The sequence below is a fragment of the Sapajus apella genome, unplaced genomic scaffold, assembly GCF_009761245.1.
Source record: "Sapajus apella isolate SASKATOON/1434 unplaced genomic scaffold, GSC_monkey_1.0 scaffold65, whole genome shotgun sequence".
NCBI classification, from domain to species: domain Eukaryota; kingdom Metazoa; phylum Chordata; class Mammalia; order Primates; family Cebidae; genus Sapajus; species Sapajus apella.
In genome coordinates this window covers 11,114,263-11,141,668 of record NW_022437005.1, presented here as the reverse complement: position 1 = coordinate 11,141,668, position 27,406 = coordinate 11,114,263, and the positions used below count along the sequence as shown (strand labels likewise).

General features: G+C 50.7%; 1 protein-coding gene across 3 annotated transcripts in view; it reads right to left on the bottom strand.

Moving 5' to 3' along the window:
* Positions 1-1,576: 1,576 nt before the first annotated feature.
* The window catches only part of SYNDIG1 (synapse differentiation inducing 1), a 191,527-nt gene continuing 165,697 nt past the window's right edge, over positions 1,577-27,406 (bottom strand). For 2 of the 3 annotated variants that reach the window (XM_032248168.1, XM_032248169.1), the window contains one exon: positions 1,577-2,838. In XM_032248168.1, the coding sequence (XP_032104059.1) occupies positions 2,680-2,838 (159 nt within the window). In that variant the 3' untranslated portion in view covers positions 1,577-2,679. The remainder of the gene's footprint in view (positions 2,839-27,406) is intronic. The other variant, XM_032248167.1, reaches the window with a different exon arrangement.

The window sequence follows — 27,406 nt, the reverse complement described above, 5'->3', positions numbered from 1 at the left end:
AGGTGGGGATGCCTGGGGAGGTGGGGGTACCTGGGGAGGTGGGGATGTCTTGGGAATTGGGGATGCCTAGGGAGGTGGGGACACCTGGGGATGCAGGGGATGCCTGGGGATGTGAGGTGTCGCCTGGGAAGGCAGGGACACCTGGGGAAGAGGTGGGAACACCTCCCTGCTGGGGCTATGGGGAGAAGGAGGTGAGATCATGTGTGCTGCTTGGTGGATGCCACGAGGGCCTGACAGGAATGAGGCAGGTTTAGGGGGCACAGGTCACTCTGACTCACTCAGAAGATGGCTCTGCTGATGGCAGTCACTAACAGCCACCAAAGATGAGCTTCAGTCATGCCCCCTGCCACCAAGGCCAAGCCGGTCACAGAGCTGTCACACACTGTGCCTAGCTGCCAGGTGAGCTGCTGGGCCCCATGGCTGCCTTCAGCTGACCCTGTCCCCTGTGCCCACCTATGACATTCACACCCGCAGGTAAAGCCCTTGAGAAGGACTTGACAGAGCTTGAGATTAGATAAGGCCAAGCCCCCGGGAGCTGAGGCTTTTCCGTCTGTAAATAGAGGCTGGAATGAGATGGGCAGTTGGTCTCGCAGAGGCCAAGTACCTGGCACTGAGGGCCTGGCTCAGGGTGACTGTGACAGTGTAGACAGATGATGAGTGGGGATGTACAGACAGCTTCTCCCTCTTCACCAAATCCAAAGCTACGCACCTTTGGGGATCCTTGGAACTTAAAATGGATCACTTCAGGACAAGTACAAAGAAGCCCGTTTCACACAATGTCTTGTGATAAATGAACCTGAGAGATGGAGGGCCACGGACCAGCCATGGGACAGCCAGCCAAGGACGCAATGGCAGCCACAACCACCTGCTCCTGCCAGGCCTGATGGCTTGTGCCTCACGCATTCCCCAGCAACCCACACCGTGGGCCTTACGATTATCCTCTCTTAGAGACAAAGCTCAGAGAGGTGTATATCTTTACCCAAGATCACACAGCTGGAAAGTAGCACAGCGGGATTCAAATCCAGGTTGGTTTGACCCTAAACCTATGCCCTCCAAGGCTGGTGACTCTAACTCCTACAGGGCTGTTGGCTGGCAGCTCTTCTTAGGGTTAAAATCTTACACTCCCTGCTGAACCCTCCCATAGAGAGAAATGCCAGATAGATCTCAAATTTGACCCAGGCCGACAGTGCTAATAATTTTCAGAATACTAAATGTTCAAGGTTAAGGAGGAGAGTGGTGGGCAGAAGGATCGAACCCACAGTCCTTATTCCAGGGCAGTGGTTCTCAGCCTGGCGTTGCAGTCACCAGGCCGCATCCTGAGCAATCGAGTCAGCCTGGGGCTGACCCAGGCCTCAGGGATTTGCTAAGCGCTGCAGGTGGAGCCACTGTCCTGGAGAGGGGGGTCTCTGCAGCCACTGGGGGGATTAGGACAATCATATTTACTGGTGGACACTGAAGTGGCAGGGACTTGGGTTCTCCTTGGGGCCCCTCTGCTGTTTCAGCAGTGGAGGCCTGGATGGCTCCGCGGCTCCTTAAACCACAAGGGGAAGATATAAATGAAACCCAACGACAGCTGTTCATCAGAAATAAAAGTCTTAAGCGAAAAAGCTAAAAGATAACTTTCTGTTAAGTAATGAACACTCGTAAAACAGCAATGAAATGGTATTAAAATGTCTGTGATTACTTATTTCTCAGCATTCGTCTGGTAACTTAAGCAGCATGAAGCAAGAGTTGCACTTAAAAAAATGACAAGAAAATAGCTATTCATTTAGTCGACAGAGTAAGGCCCATCTCGTTTCCGGGATCACTAGTGTCTGCTTATGATGGGGTGAATGCCCGCCAGTGCCGTGACTGGGAAGAGCCCGTGTCTTTAGGCTCCGGCGGTGCTCACGGCCGCAGAGCCTCGAGTTTCTGGAGCAACCGCAGGTCAGTTTCTTGAGTCTTGGGAGGGGCGATGGCCTGCCTCCCCATCCTGGATCAGCGAGGTCCCAAGAGTGCGTATTGCTGCGGGGTAGCTGTGGAGTGTAGACATGTTCCGGAGGTGGCTTGACATCCCGAGGCTGGGTAGGGTGAAGGGAAAGGAACGGGGGCAGGTCCTGGGCTTTGCTGGCCCTGTGTCTCGGGGTCAGGCCAATGGGTCTGCAGAGCAGTGCAGCGGGGGTCCTGCCAGCGTGGTGTCACCTCTTCCTTCCCAGCCCCATTTTTGTCTTGCAGGGAAGGCATGTGGACTCGGGGGGACACAAAGGATTCCAGCAGGGCCACAGACAGAAGAGTGGCGTGTCCCTTGTCCTCTGCCTATTGCACCGTATTCCATAAAAATAAACACTTTTTTGGACTGTTTGTATATTGCTAATGCGGTGGCACTCTGGGCACTGGCAGGCTGCAGAGAGCCACGCTGCCATTCATCCACCAGAACCTATCCAGAGACAGCCTTGTGGGCTGGGATCTTTGGAGCTTTCCTTTGGAAGGATTAGCAGTGCCCGTCTGTCTGGTGCTCTACACAGTGCTGTGAACATGAAATTAAAGGGTAAAAACAAAAGAAATCCACGGGTAGGAAATCCCAGGGCTTCGTGGCATCATTTGGCAATCATTTGCACTGCACTGCGTCATGCGGCATGTCTGCTTCCTCCATGCCCACACAGACCTGCCCTGGGTGCTCCCCGTCCACTCGCAGGAAGCTCACAGGTGGTTGTTCTTGGAGAGGTAGGCGATGAGGGCCACAGCCACGCCCACATAGACGCCGGTCCCGATGGTGATGGACAGCACTGCCAGGAACAGGGCCCGCCGGGAGCTGGTGCTGGCCTGGTGCAAGTCCCCCTTGGCCACGGCTTTGTTGGTCTGCAGAGTTGGAGAAGAAAAAGGAAGTTATGGTAAGCAAGTGGGAAAAAGCAGTCAGCGGAGGGCTCATCTATGGCACCTGATTCAAAAAAGGCATTGTGGATGCAGAGAAGGCCGCTCACCCCTGCTGTGACCAGGGCAGGTCTCTAACTGTGGGGCTGGGGCCTGCCGCTGCTTCCCACACTGCAGGGAAGACAGACTTCTGTTCTACTTGGCCCCAAGGGAATAAGAGAATGCTGGGAATGGCCCTACTGAGTTTCAGCAGTGTGGGGTCTGGATCTGCAGCACCAGTATTGAGGGATGGGCCAGCTATGACTCCTCCAGTGCTGCTCTTTCTAACCAAGAACGGTGCATTTATTTGAATAACACCTATTTCTTCCTCCTATTGAATCTCTGTTACCCACTGGAGGTGTGTGGAAGGCAATGATGGCTCTCATTTCCCTAGAGAAACACTGGCATAAGACCCCTAAACCCACTGGAGGACGCCTGAGACGTTCCTCCTCTGTTACCTCGCCTGCCATGGCCGTGGGTCATTCATTTCTTGACCGCCCCCACCCTGGACATGGCTGGAAGTGGTAAAATTCATCCATCAATAAAATCATTTTATGTAAAACTAATACCTATATTCCTGAGTGCTCAACGACATGACCAGGTGTTGGTGTAATCAAATTCATGATTCTTGGGGTCACGAGGAGTTGGGGGGACCACCTGAGTAAAATGGCTCATTTGGCAGATGGGATGGGATGATACCAAGGCGCTGAGCCCCAGGAGCCCATGTGATGCTGAGGAGGGTGGACCCCAAGCCACTGGCGGGCCCCCGTGGTCAGGACTACCCTGGCAGAATGCCCTAGCTCACTCTCCTGGCCATCTCCAGAAAGCCAGATTTCTACCGGGTCACATTTCCACCTGAGGTCAGTGACCTTGCTAGGTGTTATAGGAGAGTATGGGAGTCGACCTGTCGTTCGCTCAAACACACCAACGCCCCTGCAGTGGACCCGGAAGGCTCTCACTCAGAGATGGCTCGCGAAGTGAACCTGCATCTTCCACGGTCTATGAGCTCTGGAAGTCTGGGCCCCGTGGGGAAGGGATGCCGGCTGCTGCTTGGCTTCCTTCTTGCTCCCATAACTTTTGGATCTTAAAAGCTAGTTTTTATTTTTTTCCTCTCCCAACTTTTTGTCTTGGAACTGAGCTTGAGAGCTCACTGCGGACAATTCTGGAGGCAGATGAGACAAGGGGAAGAGAAATGGGAAGCCTCCTAGGACAGTGAATGAATTAATGAATGAATGAAGGAAGTCGTGATGAGCCGAGTCTGTTTTATGCGTGTGAGCGCTCCACACACAGCCACATCTTAGAACATGGTTTTCTGTAATTGCCCTTTCTCAGCGCTAACTCAAAGAGCCGGCGCTCATTAGGGTAATGACTTTGTGTCCCCACCACAGTCACCAGCACAATCACAGTGCCGTCTCCAAGGCTATGCAAAGGGGTGCGGAGAGGAAGGTGGAGCCCTATAACTGCCCAGGTACCTGTCGGCAGCATTCCCTGACCCACGTGGGAACACCCATGCCGGGCTTCCCGAGCTCATCAGGGCTCACACATCTGCGTACCCACTTGTGCCTTCCAGCTCACTTGTAAGCTCCCTCAGGCAGGGCCCACGTCTCTCTTGTGTGTTGTGGTCTCCCTGGAGCCTGGGCTGAGCTCTGTGGGGATAGGAGGAACGCAATACTTATCTAACAGGTGCAAAATCCCAGCCTCTCTGGTGGTGTTGAGGAGGAAGGCAGTGGCACGGGGCTGCCTCTTGACCTCAGTTCTCAGAACCAACTCTGCAGGTTCTGGGCACACAGGCATCAGAGCCTCATGCCCAAGCTGGTGTCTGCTTCAGAATCACATTTGCTCTTTATTTTCATTCTCCACGCTGGAAGAACTCGATCCGCAGGTTTATATGTTTGGCTCTAACAAGAGACCTAGGGAATGTGGAGTGTTAGGGGCCTGATCGCTGGAAGTGTCAGAAACAGCAAACAGATGCAGCCTTAGCAAACAGGCTGCGTTCCGCAATGTCACTCAGCATCTGCGTGTCATGGAAGCTGGAGTTCCGGGGTGCCCACTCCCACAAGGCAGAGGTGTCATTTACATACACAAAACACACAACGTGTGGTCTAATGAAGCTGATTCCCTGACATGAATCTTTTGTTTCAGAAAATGGGTAACTGTGGCTGAGAAACAGCTCACTCATTCCTTTGAGGGGGTGCAAATGGGAAGACACGTTTCCATCTTTCCATCCCCACCGCTGCTGGCTGAAAGCTGCCAGCTCTTTGACAAGCTTTTCTGCTATGCATGAGAGCAGGGAAACTTGGCCTGAGTCCAAGCGTCTCTGAGCTGAAGGCAAGACTTTGTGTGTAGGTGCACAAAAGTTTGTCAAGATGGTTATTTCTTCTGGCTGCGCTTTTCCTTCCCCACCCCTTTGCCAACAGGTTGCAAGTGAAGTTCGTGACTCTCTTGTTTGGCCTTTGTTGGAAAATGGAAGTGCAGGTGGTTGGAAAAGCTCCGGGCAGTGCCTGGTGCCTGCGCCTCATGGCAGTGGTGGGCTGGGGATAGGGGCTCAGCAGGATCCAAAGACGCTGTTTCTGTACCGTGAGGGCTCTTCAGAGAAAGTGTTTCAGCTCACAGCAGAGGCAGAACCTGAACACTCAGGGCACAGGGAATCACCACTGGGAACGCAGGAAGCAGCAGGGCTCTGTCGGCAGGGCTGGCCGCAGGCCATCAGACACAGCCCCCAAGGGAGATGCCCTGCAAGCTGAAATCTGCCAGGCGCTGAGCTCCTGCCCAGCCCATGGAGATCTCACACTGGAGTGTGATGTGTGCACCGTGGTTCTGGAATTAAAAGACCCGCTTTCTCTTCCCTAGTTGCAAAGATATGTAGAAGATCTGATTTTTAAATTGAAGAGCAAAAGTACACATGCACCATAGCAATGACAGGGAAGCACCCCCTTCCCCTCCCTCAAGTGCAGCGCTGTTCACAGTGAGGAGATGAAGGCTTGTGTTCTCATCACAAGCCGAGAACGCACACCCAGAACAAACGTGCTTAGGCTGAAGTTGTCACATCAGAACTGAGATCTAGCCACCTCGTGCCACCACTGGGTCACACGTCCTTAGGTTGCACGGTCACTACCAAGTGGCCAAGTCAAAGGAGCTGGCTGTCAAAGGACCTCGCTGCTGACACATTCGAAGGTCATGTTGCTCGTGGCTCTGGGATGAGAAAGGACTGCTTTGTGGAGGGACGCAGTCAATTTCCATTCCGCGGGTGGTGGTGTTTACCGCTGAAAGCCACCAGCACTTCTCTCTGGTGGAGCCCCCGCCTTGCCCTTTGGTCACATTCTGGGGAATGGTTTTATCTGAAGGGAGTGGCTTCCTGTGGCGGTGGCAGACTTGTCTGAGAGTGGCTTCTAGGCCCTGCTTCCTTCCGGCGCTCCCGGTGGGTCCACGTCTCACTCTACTTGGGGGACTGTCCAGGCTGCCCTTGCCAAGTCCCCTTCTCATGCCTACCTGAGGTCCCTGGTTTATCCAAGAATGTATCTTGGCATATGCTGGCATGCTGGAGGCCTGTCCGTCCCTCCCTCTTCCCTCCCTCTTCCCTCCCTCCTTCCTCCCTCTTCTCTCCCTCCTTCCTCCCTTCTCCCTCCCTCCTTTCTCCCTCTTTCCTCCCTCTTCCTTCCTTCTTCCCTCCTCCCTCCCTTCTTCCTCCCTCCTCTCTTCCTCCCTCCTCTCTTCCTCCTTCCTCCCTCCCTTCTCCCTCTTGCCTCCCTCCTCTCTCTCTCCTTCCTCCCTCCTCCCTCCCTCCCTCCTTCTTCTCTTCACTTGCTCTGTAACAGGAGGTCCAGCTGAAAGCTCCACTCCAGACTCCACGTCACAAGAGACACACCCTAGGATGGTGACATGGGCCTCCCTGCCCACAGCCCCAGCAGCCTTTGCCTATTTTCTAAACAAGATGCCTCAAGGCCTGTGCTTCCCGAAGTGTTTGGAGGCTGAGCAGCATTCTGAAGGGCTGGCGGTGTGCTGAGCCCGGGTCCCGTCCATAGAGGAAGGCAGGCATTTGCTTCTCACTCAGGCTGCGGGGGAGCAGCTGCCATGGCGCTGCGGGCTCCATGCAGGGCTCCATGCACGGTGGGCAGGTGGCCAGTCAGTTTCTGCGTGGAGTCCCCAAGGCGAGTGGCTGGCCGGCAGCCTCAGGGGCAGGGCCAGGAGGGTGCTGCTCTGTTGGACACACCCAGGCCCTGGCTGGGCAGGAGACAAAGGCCGAGGTGGGCCCCAGGGACCAGACATGGTCTTAGGTCCCATCCAGTAGAGCCCAGCTGAGGGGAAGTGGATGCAGACAGGGCCTGTGCTGGCAGGCTGAAGCTGGGCATGTGATGGTGTCAGCCTGAGAAGAACCTGCCAAACGCCTCTGTGAGAAAGCAGGCGCGAGCCTCCTGTGACAATCTGAGTCGGGGCGACTGTGATGTCCCTGTCCCCTATCTGCCCCTGCCAACCACCCCTTGCTCCCAGGGGCAGACATTGTGGCTGGCGAGTTGGGAGGAGGAGGGAAGATGAGGCCCTTGCTTCTGAGGCCAGGCTTGCTGTGTGTGCACACACGCCAACCCAGGACGCTTAGAACACGCGGTACATGGACCCTCCTGCAAGGCCAAGAGGCAACAGGAAGGGTCTCGGAGAAAGTGGAAAAAACAAAGTTCCCCTGCACTCCCTGGAGGATGTAAATTCGTACCACCACTTGGGGAAGTGGTCAGCATCTCTTACAGCCGAACATATGGGTACATCGCGTACCAACAGTTCTGCTCCTATAAATGAGCGGACACGGATTTTCGTAAATACCCAACAACAATTATTCATGTATTCACCAAACACATCTGTAAGAATGTTCTAAGGAACCTGACCTGTGGTTACCCCACGCTAGAAGCCCACTGATTGCCAGAGACAGAAGGACAAACCGTCACGGCCCCTGGTGGTCATGAATCAGACAGTGAGGAACAAAGCAGCCGGACTCAGCATCCTGTCATCTGCAGCACAAAGCAGGCCCCAGTCGCCTCTGCTGTCAGCTTGGAGACAGGTTCCTGGATACTTCTGGGAAGGAAAGGTAACTGGAAGGAAGCATAGTTGGAACAAATCTACCTTACTTTAGAAATGAATTCTATCAATAATTAAATGAGTAGGTAAGAACCATCCACAGAGAACAGAGAAACTCATTTTATAAAACTGGTAAAATCTTGATGCCAAAACCAGAGAAGAAAAGTCAGAGAAAGGGAAAGGAGAGGCTGACTTCATCTCTGAACACAGACGCGAACGTAGTGGCCGATAGCAGGCGCTGCCCGGCTGCCTCTCCAGGCCTCTCCCGCCGCTCCCTGACTTTCCCTTCGCTCTGGCTGGATTTGCAGAGGCCTTTTCGTCACCTGTCGCTGTTTTAACCTATTCATCTTTCGGGCCATAGCTTCTCCGTGGTATCATCCCAGCAGCCTTGCTGGACAGCTGCTGAGGGAAAGGCTCCTGCCCGGCCTTCGCATCTCCACCCGGCACTCAGGACGCTGTGGCATTGATGTGAGCCTCTCTGCTGAACGCTGGGCACATCATCCACAGCTGGCAGTGCCCAGACATGGCGCAGAGAGTGACATTTGTGACGACATGCTGATGACGATGGCAACCTTTCCCTCCACTGTGTTCCCAAGGGCAACTTGTGCTCTCCGGAAACATTTGCACGATGGGCAGAACCCCATGCAGGCGGGCCCCAGGTCATGGCTGCTGGCCGCTGGCTTCATGCAATCCCCAAGGTACTAGGGAAGCTGGGAATCGTTATGTCCAATGCTTCTTTCTGTGGCCAGTGACGCCTATTAAAGGGAAGCCCTGTGGGCTCGACAGGGCATGGGGAGGGCTTGGGTCCAGTTCGGGCAGTGTGCCACGCTCACAGGACAGAGCGGGAGGGATTGGCAGCGCCTTGGGTAGCCCAGGAAAGGAGGGGTGAGAGGAGCTGGGAAGCGGGCAGCAGCGGGGAGGGAAGTTCCACATCAGAGCCCAGCAGTGGCTCATGGAGGACGGAGATGCTGCTCAGTGTACCACCTGCTGCGTCTATGGGGCACTTTCGATGTGGCTCATGCAACTGCAGAACTGAATTTTAATATCATTTAATTTTCACTGATTTAAAAGTGAACAGCTGCCCACGACTGGGGCTGCCACACTGGACGGTGTGGATGTGGGAGAAAATCCAGGTGGAGGAGCCCGCTGGGAGAAGATCCGGTAGTGAAGGGAAGCGCCGGGCGTTTCCGGGCTGTGCACTGAGCGGCTTTCCCAGGGCCCTGGGAAACGGATTCCACACCTGCATGTCCCGTGAAAATCTACTTCACATCCAGCGAATCAGGGGTGTGTGTCATACTCCACACAGCTCAGTGTCCGGGTGGAGATGATGAAGGACGCAGGAGTGAGGCTGGGAGGGGACGCCCCTTGAAACCTGCAGGTCACTGGGGGAGGCCGTTCACCCCCACGGAGCGCAGCTGGAGAGCCTCGATACCCCAGGGGTCCATGCCCTGCAGCTCCTGTGTGGAGTCTGTCATGGGAGGGGCACCGGCCATCAGGGACCGAGTTCTCAGTTCTCTGCCGAGCTGCAGTCCCCTGCCGCGTCACTACCTGCCTTTCCCTGAGACACCCCGGAGGTGTCTGAGGTGCTGGGCTCTGGGCTCTCTCAGACAGGCCAGGACCCACGGGCTGGCATTTCTCTTCTCTCTGCATGGAGTTTCCCATCAGCTTTTGCTGGTCCTTTGCTGGAAAATATCCACTGCTGTTTGAGGTTTTGGAAAACTCATGTTTTCTGAGGGCTGCCGCAGCTGCTTTGTTTCTCCTGCAGTCAGTTTTTAGGGGCAAGGTCGATGTTTCCACAGTCCCTGTCATCCACGGACAGCGCCAGCACAGCTGGGGGTCCTCACTCCCTCGCGGACACCTGCCTCCCCAGATCCGGGACGGGCTTCTGCGAGACACTGGCTGCCCCCGCACTGTTTCTCTGGAAATGCGCAGCACCGCGGGTATTTTGGAGTTCATTTTCTTTCCAGCGCCGAAACCTGTCTGGCTGGATTACATTTCTTTGCATTGTTGTAAAGATTAGCTCCATTATTCATCATCATCTAATGTTTGCCATGCACCGACGAGGTGCTGAGAGCCGTACTCGACAAACAAGCAGACTCAACCTTCTTCACGAGAACAGTACGAACCTGAACACCAACTACGGGAACGGAAGGCTTCTCGGGCGAAGGCTCCACACTCAACCCCCAAAACACAGTGTTTTCCCTGCATGTATTTAGGCCCAGGTCTATTTTTATGACCTCTCACCCCTTCTATTTTAAGCCATGAGAAAAATAAGTCTTCTGATGTTAGTTAGGTCTAAATGGCAGGGAGGAGACGGATTATGAAACCCCATGTACCAGCTGTGCTGGTTACAACCCAGCTCAGACACCAGAGGATGGCTGGGTCGCTGCCTGGGTGCTGCACCGACCCTCTCCACCTCCTGCTGGTCTGAATCACAACGTCCAAGGGAGGGGACTTCCTCCCAGGGAGGCGTCTGAGTGTCCTTGTCCTCAAGGCCAGCCCATTCTGTGGATCTCCATTTATAGACATCACGGTATAACATCTTAAACATAAATGGGAACTGCGGCCGCTGTGCCAGGCTGCTGCTGGGGGTGGGGGGGCGGGGAGCTGCTATCATTGACTCCATTTGCTGGCTGTGTGTGGTGCTTCTTGCGATGCTATAAAGAAATACCTGAGGCTGAGTAACTTATAACTAAGAAAAGAGGTTTAAGTAGCTTATCCCTCTGCAGGATGTACAGGAAGCTTGGTGCCAGCATCTACTCAGCTTCCAGGGAGGCCTCAGAGAGTTTTCACTCATGGAGGGAGGGGAAGCAGGAGCAAGCCTGTGGCAGGGCCAGACCAGGAGCTGAGAGGGAGGGAGAGGAGGGCCACACACTTTTACTCAACCAGATCTCAGAGCACTCAATATCTCCAGGACTGCACCAAGCCACAAGGGACCCATCCCTATGGCCCAGACACCTCCCACCAGCCCCACCTCCAACACTGGGGGTTACACCTCAAGAGGAGATTTGCAGGGGGTAAACATCCAAACTGTGTCACTGGAGAAGCTGGTCTTGGCTTCTCACAGACTCAGGCTTAGCTTGCCTGAGAGGGAGGGGCAGCAGGGCTAGCAGGCAGAGCTCAGGAGGAAGCGAAGTAGAGATGGGAGCCCCTGGGGAGGGCCGGGGCACTTGAGCTCTGGTTCAAGAAGTAGATTTCCGTGTCTGGGTGGCTTCAGCTGGGACCTGCGTCCTGGTGCCCTCTGCTCATGGGGCTGTCTACGGTGATTTACCTTTCTCCAGGTGAGTATCCAGGCTCATGCCAGCAGCCCACCCTCTGCAAGCGCCCCCCAGCCCTCCTCACCAGTACCTCTAAGCACACCTGCTTTCCTCAGGACGTCACAGGGTCCACGCAGGCTGTTTAAGAACAGGAAGGATCCTAAGATGATGAGACGTTCTGTTATTAAATCAGAATCACAGCTAGAATCAGTGGGACTGACAACTGTCACTCTCCTTATGCCTCATATCCAAAGAGCCGCAAATGGCCACACACTTCATACTGGCTTTTCCCGTGCCCTTCATTCTTCCTTAAAACGTGATATATATCTCCCACACGACTGCCTACCAAGTGAAACACTCAGAGAGAAGTGCTCTGTGCATGACTGCACAGCTGGGTGCAGACCCACCACATATGTAACCAGCATCGGCACTAAGAATGGCACGGTATGACTACCAAGGCCTTCCTGTGCCCCCTCACTGTCCCTCATCTCCAGCGGAGCCCACTCTCCTGTGTTACAACAGCCTAGATTCTGTTCGCCTGCTTTGGAACGCCCTATAGGTCCTGTGGTGCACGAATGATGGTGTCTGACTCCTCTCTCTGGGTGTGAGACTCACCCCTGTGTGTGCAGTGTTGGACCATTTGCTTGCTAGGACCTTGTTGCAGGAATGCCCTGCAGTCTATTTGTGCAAAAGCATCCGGATAGTTTCTAGTTTTGGGCTGTTATGAATAGCTCTGCTACGAACATTCTAGTCTTTTTTTTAAAAATGAGTATACAGACGTATTTCTGCTGGCTACATAGCTGGGAGTAGAGCTGCCGATAAGTGTATGCATATCTTTAGTTTCTGAAATAGCTTTTATCATCAAAGGAATATGTTCACAGTGCTTGGCAAAATACATGGCCCCAAAGGGTGCGTAAAATAAAACACCAGCAGCAGTGTCTTGGATACCTGTCTGCCTCTGAGACCCTTCCCCAAAGACACATTTTGAATTTTGTTAGTGGACCCATCTGGTATTTCCTTTTTTCTTAAGGAGTCAAACATATTTAATTTCTTGATTTATCGATTTGTCAGCTACCTATCACTGACCAACTATTGTGGTGGATGAAGACTTGGCTTTCTTGGAAACCTCTGTCCCCACCCCCTTTGTCACCTCTCCTTTCCTTCATCCCTAATCTGGTCATTATTTTGACGACATGTGTTCTGTTCACTGCTAAGCCAAGTGCCCTGATGTATGTCTCTTTCCCTCTGGTTCAGAGGGAAAGAATCCTCAATACCCTCTCAATACAAGTTTTGAGATTATAATCAAACATATCGGATACTCCATTAAACCCTTATTTCCTGAAACCACACTCCTGGTGTTCTGCTCCAATGGAAGCTGATTGCTCTTCGACGCCTCACCTTGGAAATTCCTTTTGCTTCCCTTCTATGTCACAGTTTTGATTCCTAGACCCCAGGCCTTGTCTCAGGAAAACTGCCTGCAACACGCGCTGCGGAAGCTTTCTGAACATCAGTGCGTGGGTGGCGGGCTCTGCGGCTCTGCGAATGGCCATATTCTATTACGACATTTGACTGACAGTTTGGCAAAGAATAGAAGTCCGCTTTGGAAATGACGTTTCCTTGGACTTCTGGAAGCCTTGCCCCATACTCTTCTCACTTTCAACACTGTCACCAGGCCGAGCGTCATCTTCATACCCCTTCCCTGCTGGCACTGCTCCATCTCATGTCCTCTGCCACCCAGCTGCTCTCAAATGCTGATTTGAAGGGCTTTGATGTTCAATACATTCTTTAGCCCGCCCGTCCTTCCTCCCCTCCCTCCTTCCTTTCCCTTCTCTTCCTTTGTCCTTCCCTCCCTTTCTTCCTTCCCTCCTTGCTTTCTCTCTGTCTTCCAAAAGCAACCAAGAGAAGTCTCGCTTGCTTTTGTCATTAACCCCTCTTTCCTCATGGGACATTTCCTCCGTCGTTCTCCAAACCTTCGATGGGACAGTACTTTGGGTACCATATTCTTTAATTTTCAATAGCTCTTTTTGTTCTCTCACTTTTGCTTTTATACAACTTTCTTTTTTGGTTTCAGGAAGTTGATTTCATTCGTTATCTCTGAAAATATTAACTGTGTAGATTTTTTGAAAGTTACTTTTCTACCTCCTGTCTATCAGTCAGAATCCCTCCCCGGACCCCCGCCCATTTATTCAGGTCTCTCTCTCTCTCTCTGTCTCTCTCTCTGTCTCTCTCTCTCTCTGTCTCTCTCTCTCTCTCTCTGTCTCTCTGTCTCTCTCTCTCTGTCTCTCTCTCTCTGTCTTTCTCTCTCTCTCTGTCTCTCTCTCTCTCTGTCTCTCTCTCTCTCTTTTCATGGTAGAGGCGTTCTCGAGTGTGGGGAACTCACTGGCTGTTATTTAACATTTCGGATCACCAACAAGTGAGTACCTGTCGAGATTGCCCGCAGTATTGGTTAGGCTGCAAGCTGTCTTTCAGATTTCTTTAGCTTCTGTGCAACAGCTTACATTGTACATTGGTCCTTTCTCTGGGGGCTCTTATAGGCTGAAACTTTGTCTCCCCCGCATTCTGGCCCCGAGTCCCTCAGAATGTGACTGTCTTTGGAGATAGGCCTTTAAAGAGGTCATTAAGTTTAAATGGCATTGCTAGCATGGGCCCTAATCCAACATGAGGGTGCCCTGACGGGAAGCGATGACGGGGACACAGACCACACAGAGGGATGACCCTGTGAAGTCAAAGCACGAAGGTGGCCGTGTGAAGGACAGCAGCCTCAGGAGAGTCCAGCCCTGCCAGCCTCAGGCTCCCAGTTCCAGAGCTGACGGAGTTGAAGTTCCACTGTTTAGTCACTCAGTCTAGCATTTTGTTTTGGCAGCCCTAGAAGACTAACTGGGGAACATTCATTTTCTCCGGGGACAAATCCCCCAACCTCCTGCCTTGGGGTAAGAGTCTGGAGGCTAACGAGCACTGGGGCCTGGGCAGGGGAGGGGCCGGCCTGCTGCTCACCATGCTGTGGGCTTTGGTCTGCGCGGCCCCCACTGTGCCCCGAGTCACCAAGGCTGGAGGCATTCTGACTGAACTTCTTTGGAGCACACACCTGGTCTCCTGCTGGGATGAAGAAATGTCTACCACTAAGCCATGAAGATGGGAGACAGGGCTGGGGGCTTTACCGATGACAACCTAGAAACGCGCTCCTTCAGGTGGATGTCTTCTCTGTGCCTTGCCTCATCCATGGAGCTCCCCAGCCCCGCCTCCTCACGGTGATGGTGGAGTGGACCGGCTCATTCCTGCTGCTGGTGGACGGGAGCTTGCATACTCAGCCACACTGCACGATCCCCGTTCCTCCGTGGGCTTCCGTCTTCAAAACATGCCTACATTGCTGTTTCCTGTTGCACCATGTCCGTTCTGTTTTCCTTCATGGGTTCAGAGTTTATTCTTTTTTACCATAACTTAATAAAGATTTTACGAAGGAGCCGACACAACATGCATGTTCAAGGGCCTCTAGAAATTGATCCCTTTGTTCTTAACGTCTTTCCAGCTTAGGTGGGGTCCAGAGGCAACCCTGAGACAAGGGTAGGGGAGCAAGCAGCTTCCTTGAGGGGACCCCAGGAAGTGCCATTAAGAGAGGTAGAGAGGCGAGGCAGGGAGGCAGAGGAGCTGATGCAAGGGGGGTTAATGAGCAGGAGGTGGCTGTGTCAGCCCCAATACAGACACCTGGAAGAGCATTCCCAGGGGCTCCCTCCAGGGGCAAGGAGTCTGGAGTATTCAGCCCTAGTCCCCTCCACCGTTGCTTGAAGGCTGCTCCTGAGTGTGCACCTCCTCACGTTTCTGGCCCTCCGCTGCACGTGGCTGGGAACCCTGCTGTGAGTGGAGGAAAGCTTCCAGCAGAGTCGTGGTGGGTATTTGCAATTAGAGCTATGAATGCCAAGGGAATACGGGTGCAGCGCTGGTGTCACCTGCTGTATGTCTCAACCGATTGCTTTGTCATGTTTCCATTTTTCCCATATCGCAATCAGTTGAATAAAGAATCTCATTAGGTCACTTGGAAACTGCTAGTTTACTGGAGTCATGGCCAGCCACAAGCAGGCAGGAGCCTGGGCCAGAGCCCAGGGTTGGACAGGCATAATCCTCTTCTGGTGGCCCTTCTGACTTGTAGGTTACAGTGGAGGAGCTCATGTAAGTTTTGTGAACGTTCCTCAGTAAGGCAGCCTGGGACAAGGGGTGAATCCTGGTAACCGAAAACAAAATTAGGAGGTACCAGGTGGAAGAGAATTTTGAGCAGAGGCTAGGAACGAGCGTGTCTTTGGCCGCACCTCGCATCTCACTTGCAGGGAGGAGCCTCAGCTTGTTCGCACTTCCCTTTCACCACCTCTGCCTGGCATCAGTCCCATATTCTGGATGCAACCTGAAGGCTCATGCGTCATTCTGCAAAGATGACCCCTCTGTGGGGAGCGGTGACTGTTCTAATTACCTACTGCTGGTAACAAATCGTTCCAAAGCCTGGTGGCTTGAACAACAACCGTTTTATTCTGTTTCATAATTTGTGGGTCAGGAATTTAGATCAGACCGGCTGGGTGACTCTTCTACTCCACATGACATTAACTGGGTCACCCGATGTGGGGTCGCCAGTGTCTGGACTGCCTTGGGCTGCCCGAGATGGCTGCACTCACACCTGGCGCCTTGGCCTCCCCAGCACAGTGGTCACCGCTAGCGGAACTTCCTGTGTGGCAGCTCAGGGTTCTGGGAGAGTGTGGCAGCTTCCAGGTGGAAGCTGCAAGTTTCTCCTGGTTATCAGCCACAGGAGACTCAGATATCACATCTGCTGTGTCCTACTGCTCATGAGTAACTCAGTGGGGCCAGCCCAGATTCAACGGGAAAGGACGAAGGAGGCAGACCAAAAAATGCATGGTCACCTTTAGTGTGCTGCAGTGACAGCCACTCTCCTCCAGTGACTCCCCTTTCACCTGGGCGGCCCAGGAGCGGAGGCTTTGCCTATGGAGAGGCGTGCCCAGCTCATTATTTATTAGACTTCTAATCTGCACAGCTGAGTAAATTTCCTTTGTTTTAAATACATGTCAAAACAACTCCAATGCGTGCTTTCCTGATCGAATCACGAACTTGACTCACGTGTGGTCGTTTCTCTGCCTTTGCCGCTCCTTCTGTGGCAGAGCTGACTGTGACTTCAGGAAGTTTAGATAGGCTCTAGGTGGAGAGGTTTATAGCGATTACCCCACAATTTCTTACCTCATCCTCTTTTTGACCAAGAGGGACATTTGCGACACTTTTGTGGTCTTCATCGACAGTGAGTGCGGTCTGTGGCCACGGTTCTGAGATGGTATTTGGGGCCCGGCCCTGGTAGGGGTCTATGCTTACAGTCAATCTCTTTGCAGGGAGGCAGAATAGGTAAATTTAAGAGTGTTGGCCTTAAGGGTAAACATATGTGAGCAAACACAGACAAGCTGAAGTGATAAGAAAACACAATAAAAACAAATATACATATGAATATAAGGAGGCTGAGGCAGGTGGATTGCCTGAGCTCAGGAGTTCGAGACTACCCAGGGCAACATGGAGAAACCCCATCTCTACTAAAAATACAAAAAAAAATTAGCCAGGCATGGTGGTGCACACCTGTAATCCCAGCTACTTTGGAGGCTGGGGCAGGAGAATCGCTTGAGCCCTGGAGGCGGAGGTTGCAGTGAGTTGAGATCGCGCCACTGCACTCTAGCTTGGACTACAGAGTGAGACTCCATCTATTTAAAAAAAAAAAAAAAAGAAAAGAAAGAAAGAAAGAAAAGGAAAAAAGAAAGAAAATAAGAGTCATTGCGTGGTTCTTGGCCCTTGGGAGTCCTTGGGAGCCAGAAGGGAGCTGTAAGAAGTATAAGATACATTGCATTTTCAAGAAACACACATTTGTTTTCATACGATGAAACGGTCCACTTCCAAGCACACCGCAGAACCATGACAGCTGGCAAGGGCACACTGGAAATGCGGTCCCAGCTGGGAAGCTGGGCTGCTGCTCTGAATTCTAAGGCCCAGTGCTTATGGTAAATAGCAGGACCTTCTCCTCACCTGGAGAATTTGTACAACATGCAGGGTTGAATCTTCTTTAATTCAAGTGAAAAAAAAAGGGACGGAAATGTTCCGCAAATGATTTGTTTCATTTGGCTCCACGGTGTTGCCCATATACGTGATGACTGCATAGGAGCACACAGGCAGACACACGCCATGTGGACCGAGGACGGACAGCCCACTGTGGCGGAAGGGCTCAGCGCAGACCGGATGGGCCATTTATTCCTAGAATAGCTGGCAAGCTTGCAGATTTCTGTTTATAAATGTGGTGCCTCCTGGAAGGCAGACGCAGCGTTGTACAAACGCTACTTTCTAGCTGGTTCACTATTTTATGAGTTTGCTCTCACAGCAGCTTTGGGGACTGGTCAGGATGACACGTTATAGATGAGAAAACGAAGACGGAGAAAGTGTAAGCCACAGACGCACACTCACAGAGTGGAACTTGTTTTCTGAGCCACATCCAGTGCCCTGCTGCCTGCACGCTACCCTATTTTGGGTTAGTGGGTAACAGTGACCCAGGGGCCTGGCTGACACAGGGGAGCAGTGTTTGGTGGCCCTCCCATGCCCGTGCAATCCATCTGTTTGTTGCACAAAATATATTAAAGATGAATGGAGGCCACAAGGAGCAATCTGCCTGCATTTGAATCAGTTTTGTTTGCATGCTCTATTTTAATATTTTCCTGTTTCAAATAAAATCTTTTACATTGGTACCGTCGTTGGTGTTTATCTGTGAAGTGTGATAGGTCTTGCATTCCAGCAAGATGGCCAACTGGGATGACATGGGTGACTCCTTTCACTGAGAAGGCACAGAAGCCATGTAGCCCATGGGTAATTCACTTCCAGGAGACAGGACTGGGGGTGTGTGGCTGATAGTCTAACGCTTTGAGTGGAGACAGGACGTGGTGTTTGGTCAGGGAAGGACCCATGCATAAATCCTATGGCCTCAAAGAGTTCTTCCCATGAGAGAGGACTAGAAACTCCCCAGTCTCCACCTTCATGTCTGTCCTGGACCATGAGTGAGCAATCCAGACCTCAGGGTAGGCTAACTGTAGACATGGACCCTGAGTTTACAGATACATGTGTGCAAGAGCCCTGCTGAGAAATTAAAATATAAATGGATCCAGCACTCAAGCCCAATAAAACACGAAGAAGGTCTCTAAGGATGATGACAATTTCATATGCTAGAGCTCATACATTTCCAGCAGGAGAAAAATAAATAATCCTAGATCTCCATGGAACCACCAAAGAAAATTATAAACTGAATGAGGGGGTAAACATAAAAGGATGGTCAGCTGATCATCCACCCAAAGCAGATCTATTACTTCAGGTGGCTCACCTTCAGCCTGTAGGGCCCCTGATCACCTCCTCAACAGGACGTCTCCTGATCTCAGGACAAGCATTGAGTCCCTGGGGGAGGCTTCCCTGGCTCCTGGTTTGGGTCATGCTTCCCTGCACCATGCTTTCATAGAACCTACCATTCATGACAGTTACTAAGTGAATGTTCATTTCCCCACTAGACCACAAGCCCCGAGGGAGCAGAGGTTGCCTTTTTGCTCACCTTTTGTCAACACTTAACATAGCACCTTGCACACGGATGACATGAATGAAGGGTTTATCCAGGATATAACTGAATAATAAGAATCAGTACCTTTTCCAACAGAAATTCAAGCAGCATGCTGGTAACATGAAGACAGCAAGAGTGTCCTCTGCAGACGCCGGTCTCTACCAGCTGTCAGTATCCCAACGCTGACTGCTGAGATGGAATCCGGCTGCTCTGGCTTGGCCTCTGTGCTGCTGCACTTGTATTGGGCACTTGTTTCTAACACTCAGCTCTTTCTAAGAAGACCGCTTGCTTAGCAGAATTGGATCTGAACTTCCGAAAACTGTTTGCTTCTTCAGCAGGGAAGCAGCCCTCGCCAGGCTGATGCTGGGCTCACTGCTGGCCCTTCTGGTCTCTCCCTGGGGAGCCTCCCTGCTTTCAGACTGGATGCTAGCAACCAGGGGTGTGCATCTCCTAGTTCCACTCCTTCAGAGACCATCAATTTGTTTTTATTTTCCTCTGCAAGTGTTCCCAAACTGAACTAACCCCAACTGTGTGATGATATGGTGGGACAAAGGAAGTCGGGCCTCAGAATGTATTCTACAGTCAAGTGAAATGAAGATGGGGTGGTTGCAGTGGACATGCTGGGAAGGTGCTGCGTGCTCTGTATGTCCTCAGATCCTTGGTGACACCAGGACACACCCTGCAGAGCAACGGCGGCAGATCATAAACTTCCACAGATCTCCTCTCTTAAAAGGAAAAGTGTCCACTTCAAAAGAGGGGCTTCAATGAAGCTGAGCTTGTTTCCTCATTGCCCAGAGGCATGTCTGTGAGCCAAACTGCTATGAACTGCCTGTGTGTATACCACCCCACCCGCCAACGTCATAATTGAAGCCCTAATTCCAATGAGATGGTATTAGAGGGTGGAGCCATTGGGAGGTAACTGGGTTTGGATGAGGTCATGAGGCTGGAACTCCCAGGTTGGGATGGGTGCCCTTCTAAGAACAGAAGACACAAGAGTTCTCTCTCTGTAAACCAATGAGGACACAGGGAGAAGGTGGGCCCATCTGCAGCCTGGAAGAGAGCCCTCCCCAGAATCTGACTATGCTGGCACCCTGATCTCAGAAGTCCAATCTCTAGAGCTGTGAGAACAGATGGCTGCTGTATAAACCCCCTAGTCCACGGTAGCTTGTGACAGCCGCCCAGGCTGACTAACATGCTGCTCAGCTTGTCCCCAACCTTTCACAATGCCCCCTTGCATGCATCTAATTGCTAGAAAGAAGTCCATCCATTCCTTGAGCTTTTTATCCTAAATGAGAAGGGGACATCTCTTTGCAAAGCAGGTTCCAGCTTTCTGGGCCTTCTTAACTGGGATTATTCTCGGAAATGTATCACGGTGTCAACCACTCCATCTGGTTCCTTGAAAGCTGCTATTTCAGAGCTATCCAGAAATTTCCGAACGAAATTGACAAATGCCTCTCTTTTTCCACAGATGCCTGTGACCCCACATCCCCTGTGCCGCACTTCGGGAAATCCATCCCCAAAAAAAGTGTCTGGTCTAAGAGGATGTTCCTATAATATTGCTTTTTCTTTTTCTACTGAGAAGGAACTTGACTCTGAAGCGTGACTTGATGGCAGATGTACCCAAAACAGATTCCCCTGATTCTGCCGCATGCACTGCCTGGTGTCAGCTCTGGGGAAACACTTCTCGAGCCATCGAGAAAGTGCTGCCATTTACCCTGCCTGTGTGTTCATATGCTCATCCACTGTTTAGCTCCCTGGGTTCCCTGACTGGGAGCAAGATGCAAAATTACAAGCATGTCTACATCGACTTCTTTACCTAGAACTTCTAATGAAGTGCTGACTGTCAGGTGCAAGCTAACAAGAATCTGCTTGTTTGGAATGAATTCCAAGCAAAGATAGGAAATTCCTTCTTACTGAACTCAAAAGAAAAAGATTCAAAAGACTACATGAGTGTCCCCGTCTTAGCCCATTTTGTGGCACAGAACACCCGAGACTGGATAGTTTATCAAGAAAACGGTTTATTTGGCTCATAACTATGTAGGCTGGAAAATTCAAAACTGAGCATTAGCTGGGCGCAGTGGCTCTCTCCTGTAATCCCAGCACTCTGGGAGGCTGAGGTGGGTGAATCACCTGAGGTCAGGAGTTCGAGACCAGCCTGGCCAACATGGTGAAAGCCCAACTCTATTAAAAATACAAAAATTAGCCGGGAGTGTTGGCACGCATCTGTAGTCCTAGCTACTCAGGAGGCTGAGGCAGGAGAATTGCTGGAGCCCAGGAGGCAGATGCTGCAGTGAGTTGAGATCTCACCACTGTACTTCAGCCCAGGCGACAGAGTGAGACTGTCTCAAAAAAAAAAAAAAAGAAGACTGAGCATCTACACATGGTGAGGCCCTCAGGCTGCTTCAACTCAGTGCAGAAAGTGGAAGGAGAACCTGGAAAGCAGCATGCATGCACAAAGACCACAGAGTCACAGAGGAAGTGGGGCGTGCCAGGCTCTTTCTAGTAGCCAGCTATTGAAGGAGATAACAGAGAGAGCTCCCTCGCATCCAAGAGAAGGAATTCATCTACTCATGGTGGATCTGCCCCCTTGACCCAAAGACCTCCCACCAGGCCCCATCTCCCAATATTGCCATACTAGGGATCAAATTTTAACATGAGGGCTGGGCACGGTGGCTCACGACTGTAATCCCAGCACTTTGGGAGGCCGACGAGGGTGGATTCTGAGGTCAAGAGATCAAGACCATCCTGACCAACATGGTGAAGCCCTGTATCTACTAAAAATACAAAAATTAGCTGGGTATGGTGGTGCGAGCCTGTAGTCCCAGCTACTCGGGAGGCTGAGGCAGGAGAATCACTTGAACCTGGGAGATGGAGATTGCAGTAAGCCGAGATCATGGCCACTGCACTCCAGCCTGGCGACAGAGTGAGATTTTGTCTCAAAAAAAAAAAAAAAAAAAAAACTAACATGAGGTTTGGAGGTGACAAACCCCTAAGCCCCCTAGAGCGGTAACTGGGGAATCACGGATGTGGATAAGCAGTGTTGCTTACCGTAATGCGTGCATGTCCCCTCCTCTGTCTACAGTCCTCAAGGCATTGGAGGGACATGCATGGCTTCCTCAGAACTGCATGTGGGGCTTCAAAATGAGATGCTGGGCTTGAAAGGGCAGGTCTCTACCCTGACGTCAAGTCTGACTGAAGAGGAAGGGCAGGTCTCTACCCTGACGTCAAGTCTGACTGAAGAGGAAGGGCAGGTCTCTACCCTGACGTCAAGTCTGACTGAAGAGGGGCTCATGTGAACTGAGAGCTTCCTGGGCAAGTGCACGCTCCAGCTCTCCCCCCTCCAGGTGGATGGAAGCGGCTTTGTGTGGGACAAGCTTACATGATCTCATTCCCAGGGAAAGCACAAGCTTGGCTTCTGTACAGGTGGGAAGGACACCTTGACTCCTGCAAGCCACTGCTGTAGTTGGCCAGCAGCAGGTTTTCTCTCTAGAGCCCACTGTTTTAGGGAGGAGAGAACCAAGATTCAAATATTTTGATTCCTAGGATTGCTGAGATGATATCAAATGATTTGCTGAGCATCCGCCTGTGAATACAAGATTAATCAGATTGTAGCTACATACACTGATGGTATGAGGCTCCCCCTAGCCCAGCCTCCTCCTCACTCAGCCCAGGGTTAGCCTGGGTGCAGACCTGCAGCTGGTGAGGTGAAGGGGCAGCAGGATCATCTGCTGGTCCAGAGAGTGGGTTCGCCAGAGGGCTCAAGGCTGAGAGCTCACCGCACACCTGAGGCGGTCTTTCTCACGCCCCTCTGTCCCTCTCCATTGCCCTCTCTCCCTCTTTTCTCTGAAGCCCTGTGCTGGTTTTCCTTGCTGAGCTGTTTCAATGCGAGCCACAGCCACAGGAATAGGTGGCACCGATGCAGCCATCAGCACCCTGCCTCATCCTGCCTGGCAGCATGGGCTTTGTCCGACAGTCGGGAAACCAGCTATTTGGTTTGCTCATCTCGAGTTGTGGGTAAATGAGCTGCGTTCCTGCTCAGGTTATCTATGCCCAGCTGGGTGCAGATGCTTCCCGTGGAAATAATTATGAAAAAAGTAATCAACAAGGGTGTTTTACCTGGAATGTGGCAAGATCCTCAAGGACAGTTTGGCTTCCTCATTCTGTCAGGGGGCTCACTTCACCACCAAGAGAGAGAGTGGCGTGCCACCATGTCATTCACCTGGCTGCAGATGGATCCCAGGAGGCACGGCTTGGTAACTTTAATTTCTCTAACAGTTCCTTCCCAAAGCGCCTCTCAAGCGTTTTTGCTCACGTAAGAGCATTTTTCCAGGGTCAGACTGACCGGTCTCAAACCCATTGCTTCACTGTGGTGTGACTTTCTACAGGTTTCTTTCCTTCTCTGTGCTTCGGTTTCCTCATCGGTAAGCTGAAGGTAATGAGTCACTGTGTCATGGGGCCTTTGAGGGTACTAAGGTGTTAAGATACGTCAGTCTTTAGAACAGTACCTACGACACAGTAGTGAGTGTTCTGGTGATTTATTGCCCTGTGGCTAAGTACCCCAGTGGCTTAAGGCAACCACCACAGGGTGCTCATGAATTCTGGGGTCAGGAATTTAGGCAGCACTCAGCACTCTGGCTCCTCAGTACTCAGATGGAGGATGGGCTGGTCCGGAGATCCGGTGTAACTTCTCTCAGATATCTGGTGCCTGGGCTGAGATAGCTCAGAGACTAACCCTGCTGACTAGAACACGTACAAGTGGCCTTTCCACGTGACTTGGGCTTCCCCACCGCATGGAGGTCTCAGGGAGGAAGACTTCTTACACTGCAGCTCCAGACTCCAGGAATAGGCGTCCCAGCGAGTGAGGCAGAAGCAGCAAGGCTGTGATGATCCCTGGCTTCAGAGGAATGGGCGTCCCAGCAAGTGAGGCAGAAGCAGCAAGGCTGTGATGATTCCTGGCTTCAGAGGAATGGGCGTCCCAGCGAGTGACGCAGAAGCAGCAAGGCTGTGATGATTCCTGGCTTCAGAGGTCATGCAGATACTCTTCCTGTACTCCACTGTGACCAGCAAGGCCCTAAGTGCGTCCCAACGCTGAGCAAAGCACTAAGCCAAGAGGTGAATGAAATTCTGCACCTTGATGGAGCAGGGCAAGGCCACGTTGCAGAAGAGCATGTGTGCTAGGAAATGCTGTGGCCATCTTTGGGAGGTAAAATCTGTCATAGTGAGCAATACGTTTTAACTGCCATTTTAACTAACCTCTGCCTCGTCATCTATGTAAGCAACAGAGGGCTAAAGATTACCAATAGCCTGGCTTCATGGATGAGCATGTGGAGATTCAGTACAGCAAACCAATTTGCTCATAATCATGCACCTAGATCAAAGTGTGTTTGGAAGCTGTTGAGTCCTAGAATCCATTGATTTTCCTCCCAAATTCCCTGCAAACAAAGTGTGGGTGTTTGCGTGTAGCTAGTCTACACGATTCTCTTTGCTTTTTTGGCTTAGAAAGTCTACATCTTACATTTTGAAATATATGAAGCTGCAAGCTAATTACTGCTAGGGCTCAGTCTTCTCTTTTTGATGGTGTGCTTGTTTTTCTATTGAGAAATCTGGGGCCGAGTTGTGGGGCAAGAGGGAGAAGTCAGCATCACATAAGTAGGTTGGAAATCACGTATTTAAAGCTTTTTCCACAAAGCCGTATTTCTTCCTAGGGTATCTCTGAAGCTATTCTGTACGACATTCATGGTGAATATGTGGCACTACACGTTTGTCAAAACTCACGGAACTTTACAACACAAAGACTGAACCTTATTGTATTCAAATTAAAAAACTGATTAGGAGGTCAGGGGATGCCAGGAGGGAATGCAGATTAAGATGGATGACTCTATTACAAATGTATGAAACCACCTCACTGAGGGAGGTAAGGAGGGCGTGGACTGAAGTAACTCTGGAAATGAGTGGAGACTGTAGGACTAATGGCAGAGGGATGGCATATAAGCACTGCACTACAGCTGATAAAGTTACTTCGCATGAAGATACAGGTTGACAATTCCGACACTATACATTTATACTAAAAATGAACAATTATGTAAGAGGATAGTCCATGATTGGAGCCAGGTTGCTCATTGATGGAGTAAAAGGGTACAGAGAAATGAGGGCAGAAGGCTGAAGTGATGTGTCAGAGTTGGAGACATCAGTATGAACTAATGCGTAGCTTAATACAGATACAGGTGGATATATATATATATATATATATATATATGTAGACAGGTAAGTATACATATAGAAATATTTCTACATATTTAAACAAGAAGAAATACTCTACATATAGAACTAATTAGGCTGGTGCAAAAGTAATTGCAGTTTTTTCCATTAAAATGCAACTAACCTAAGAGTAATGGCATGAGGATACACATCTGTCTCCCAGCTTTGTCACTGAGAGAGCCTAGAATCAAAGACACCCCGGAAACAACAGGCACACCCAGTGCCCAGATCTTGGTTTCGAACACCATTCTCCAAGGAAGGAAACAGGCTCTGTAGGAAAATAGCTGATTCTAGGATGTGGACAGGAAAAAACACAGGATAAACCTGAGGCAGCATCTTGCAGTGCAAATGAGTAAGGAAGGGCTTCAAAAAAGGATGTCAAGTGGACACAGAAACCAATCTGAAAGCACTCCCAAGGTCAACGCAGCAAATAAATTCTACAGTTTTGGATTAGAAACCAAAGCATAACATAAATAACCAAGGGTCCACACTGACACACATAAATGATTGGATGAATGAATTAATGGAGGAGAACAGACAATCTCCCACACAGATAAATTCCAAAAAATTTATCTAAGTGCTCTGCCCTTAAGGAGGGAAGACGGCAGAAGCAACTACACTGAAGAGTTTAGCCTGTTTCTCTCTGGTCCTGTGTTCCAGATGTTATTCTCTACAGAGGTAAGATTAGATTTTAAAGTCTGCGTTTTTGTAATCAACACCGTGTGCACCTTCCACCCTAACCTTCAATGTGGGCTGAAAGGTGACTTCCTGTGACAGAGGACAGCACGGGAAGGGAGAAAGAGCGACTCTGCAGTGGAGTCCCGGACAATCCCTTTCTCTCCAGGTGCAAGCGTGATATCCACAGTGACAAGTCACACCAATAGGTGCCCTGATGTGACCCCAAATCTATAACCTCAGTCTAAGCATGGTAAAGACATCAGACCAATCTCAACAACGGGGCCTCCCAAATGTATCTGACCAGTGCTCTGCAAAACTGTCAAGGCCATTGAACACAAGGAAACTTAGGTGAGAAAAAGTCACAGCCAAGTCGAACTTACGGAGACACAACTACTAAATGCTATATGCTTTCTTGGATGGGACCCTGGAACGGAAAAAGGACATTAGATAAATCCTGAAGAAATCTATTATGGGCTAGAGGTTTTTTTTGTGTTTTGTTTTTGTTTTTTTGTTTAATGATAGAGCCTAGGTAGTCCATGGGGTGTAGTTTTTGATAATGTGTTAACGGTGGCTGATTAAGTGAGACAAACGTGTCGTCACACTGTAAGATGTTAGGGAAAGGAGAAACCAGGCAAGGGACACGTGGGAACTCTCTCTACTGCCTTTGTAAACTTTTTTGTCAACCTAAAACTATTCCAAAATAAAAAAGCTGACTTTAAAAATGCCAGGCGAGGCATGCGACTAGGTGAGAGACCAGGAGCTGTGACCACACAGACCCTGTTGCATACCCTGTGCTCGCCCTTGACTGCCTGGTGGGGAGGTGAGCAGGGCACAGCTTTGGGATAGGCCGACCTGGCTCAAGTCTAGCGCTAATGTTAACTAGTTTACACCCTATTACTATTTTATCTGAGTATCTAATTTTATTTTGCTCCCCAAAATAGAGTTATAATACCTATCTTGCTGGTTGTGACGAATATTAACAATACAGTGACTTACAGTGTATCACAGCATGTTGAACACCACACAGAACACTTCACGTGTCTCACTGTTTCTTCCATCAGTCCACAGCATCATCTGGAAGGTACCGTTATCAATAGTGTTTTCCTCAGCAATGGTTTTTGAAAAATTCCAAACATACAGAAAAGTTAAAAGAAATAGTCAACACCCATATACTCACGACCTTGGTTTACCATTAACATTTTGCTAAATTTATATAACTGTCCATCTGCCCAACTCTCCATCCATTCATCCATCATCTTTTTCAAAAATGCATTTCAATATAAGTTCTCTTAAACATGTCTGCAAGTGAAACCATTAATGCTACTTTAAAAATAAGGAATTAAGGTTCCGGAAGGTGAACTTTATCCAAGATCACATAGCCGGTGAGTAACAGCTTCCAACTCTTGGACTGTAGTAAGTGCTCATGAATAGAAACTACCATCATCGATATCATTCTCTAAGCAAAAGTTCCTGGGAGCAAGTGAGGAGGTTTAAGATGTTCAGACATAGGAGAGAAAGGGCAGATCTTTCTTTTTAAACACGCGTTGGAGACAAAGAGCAATTCTCAGCAACCAAAATGAACGGCCAGTGTGGAGCCACCGGCTGTGTGCATGCAGGCTGGCAGGCAGCTGCCCGTGTG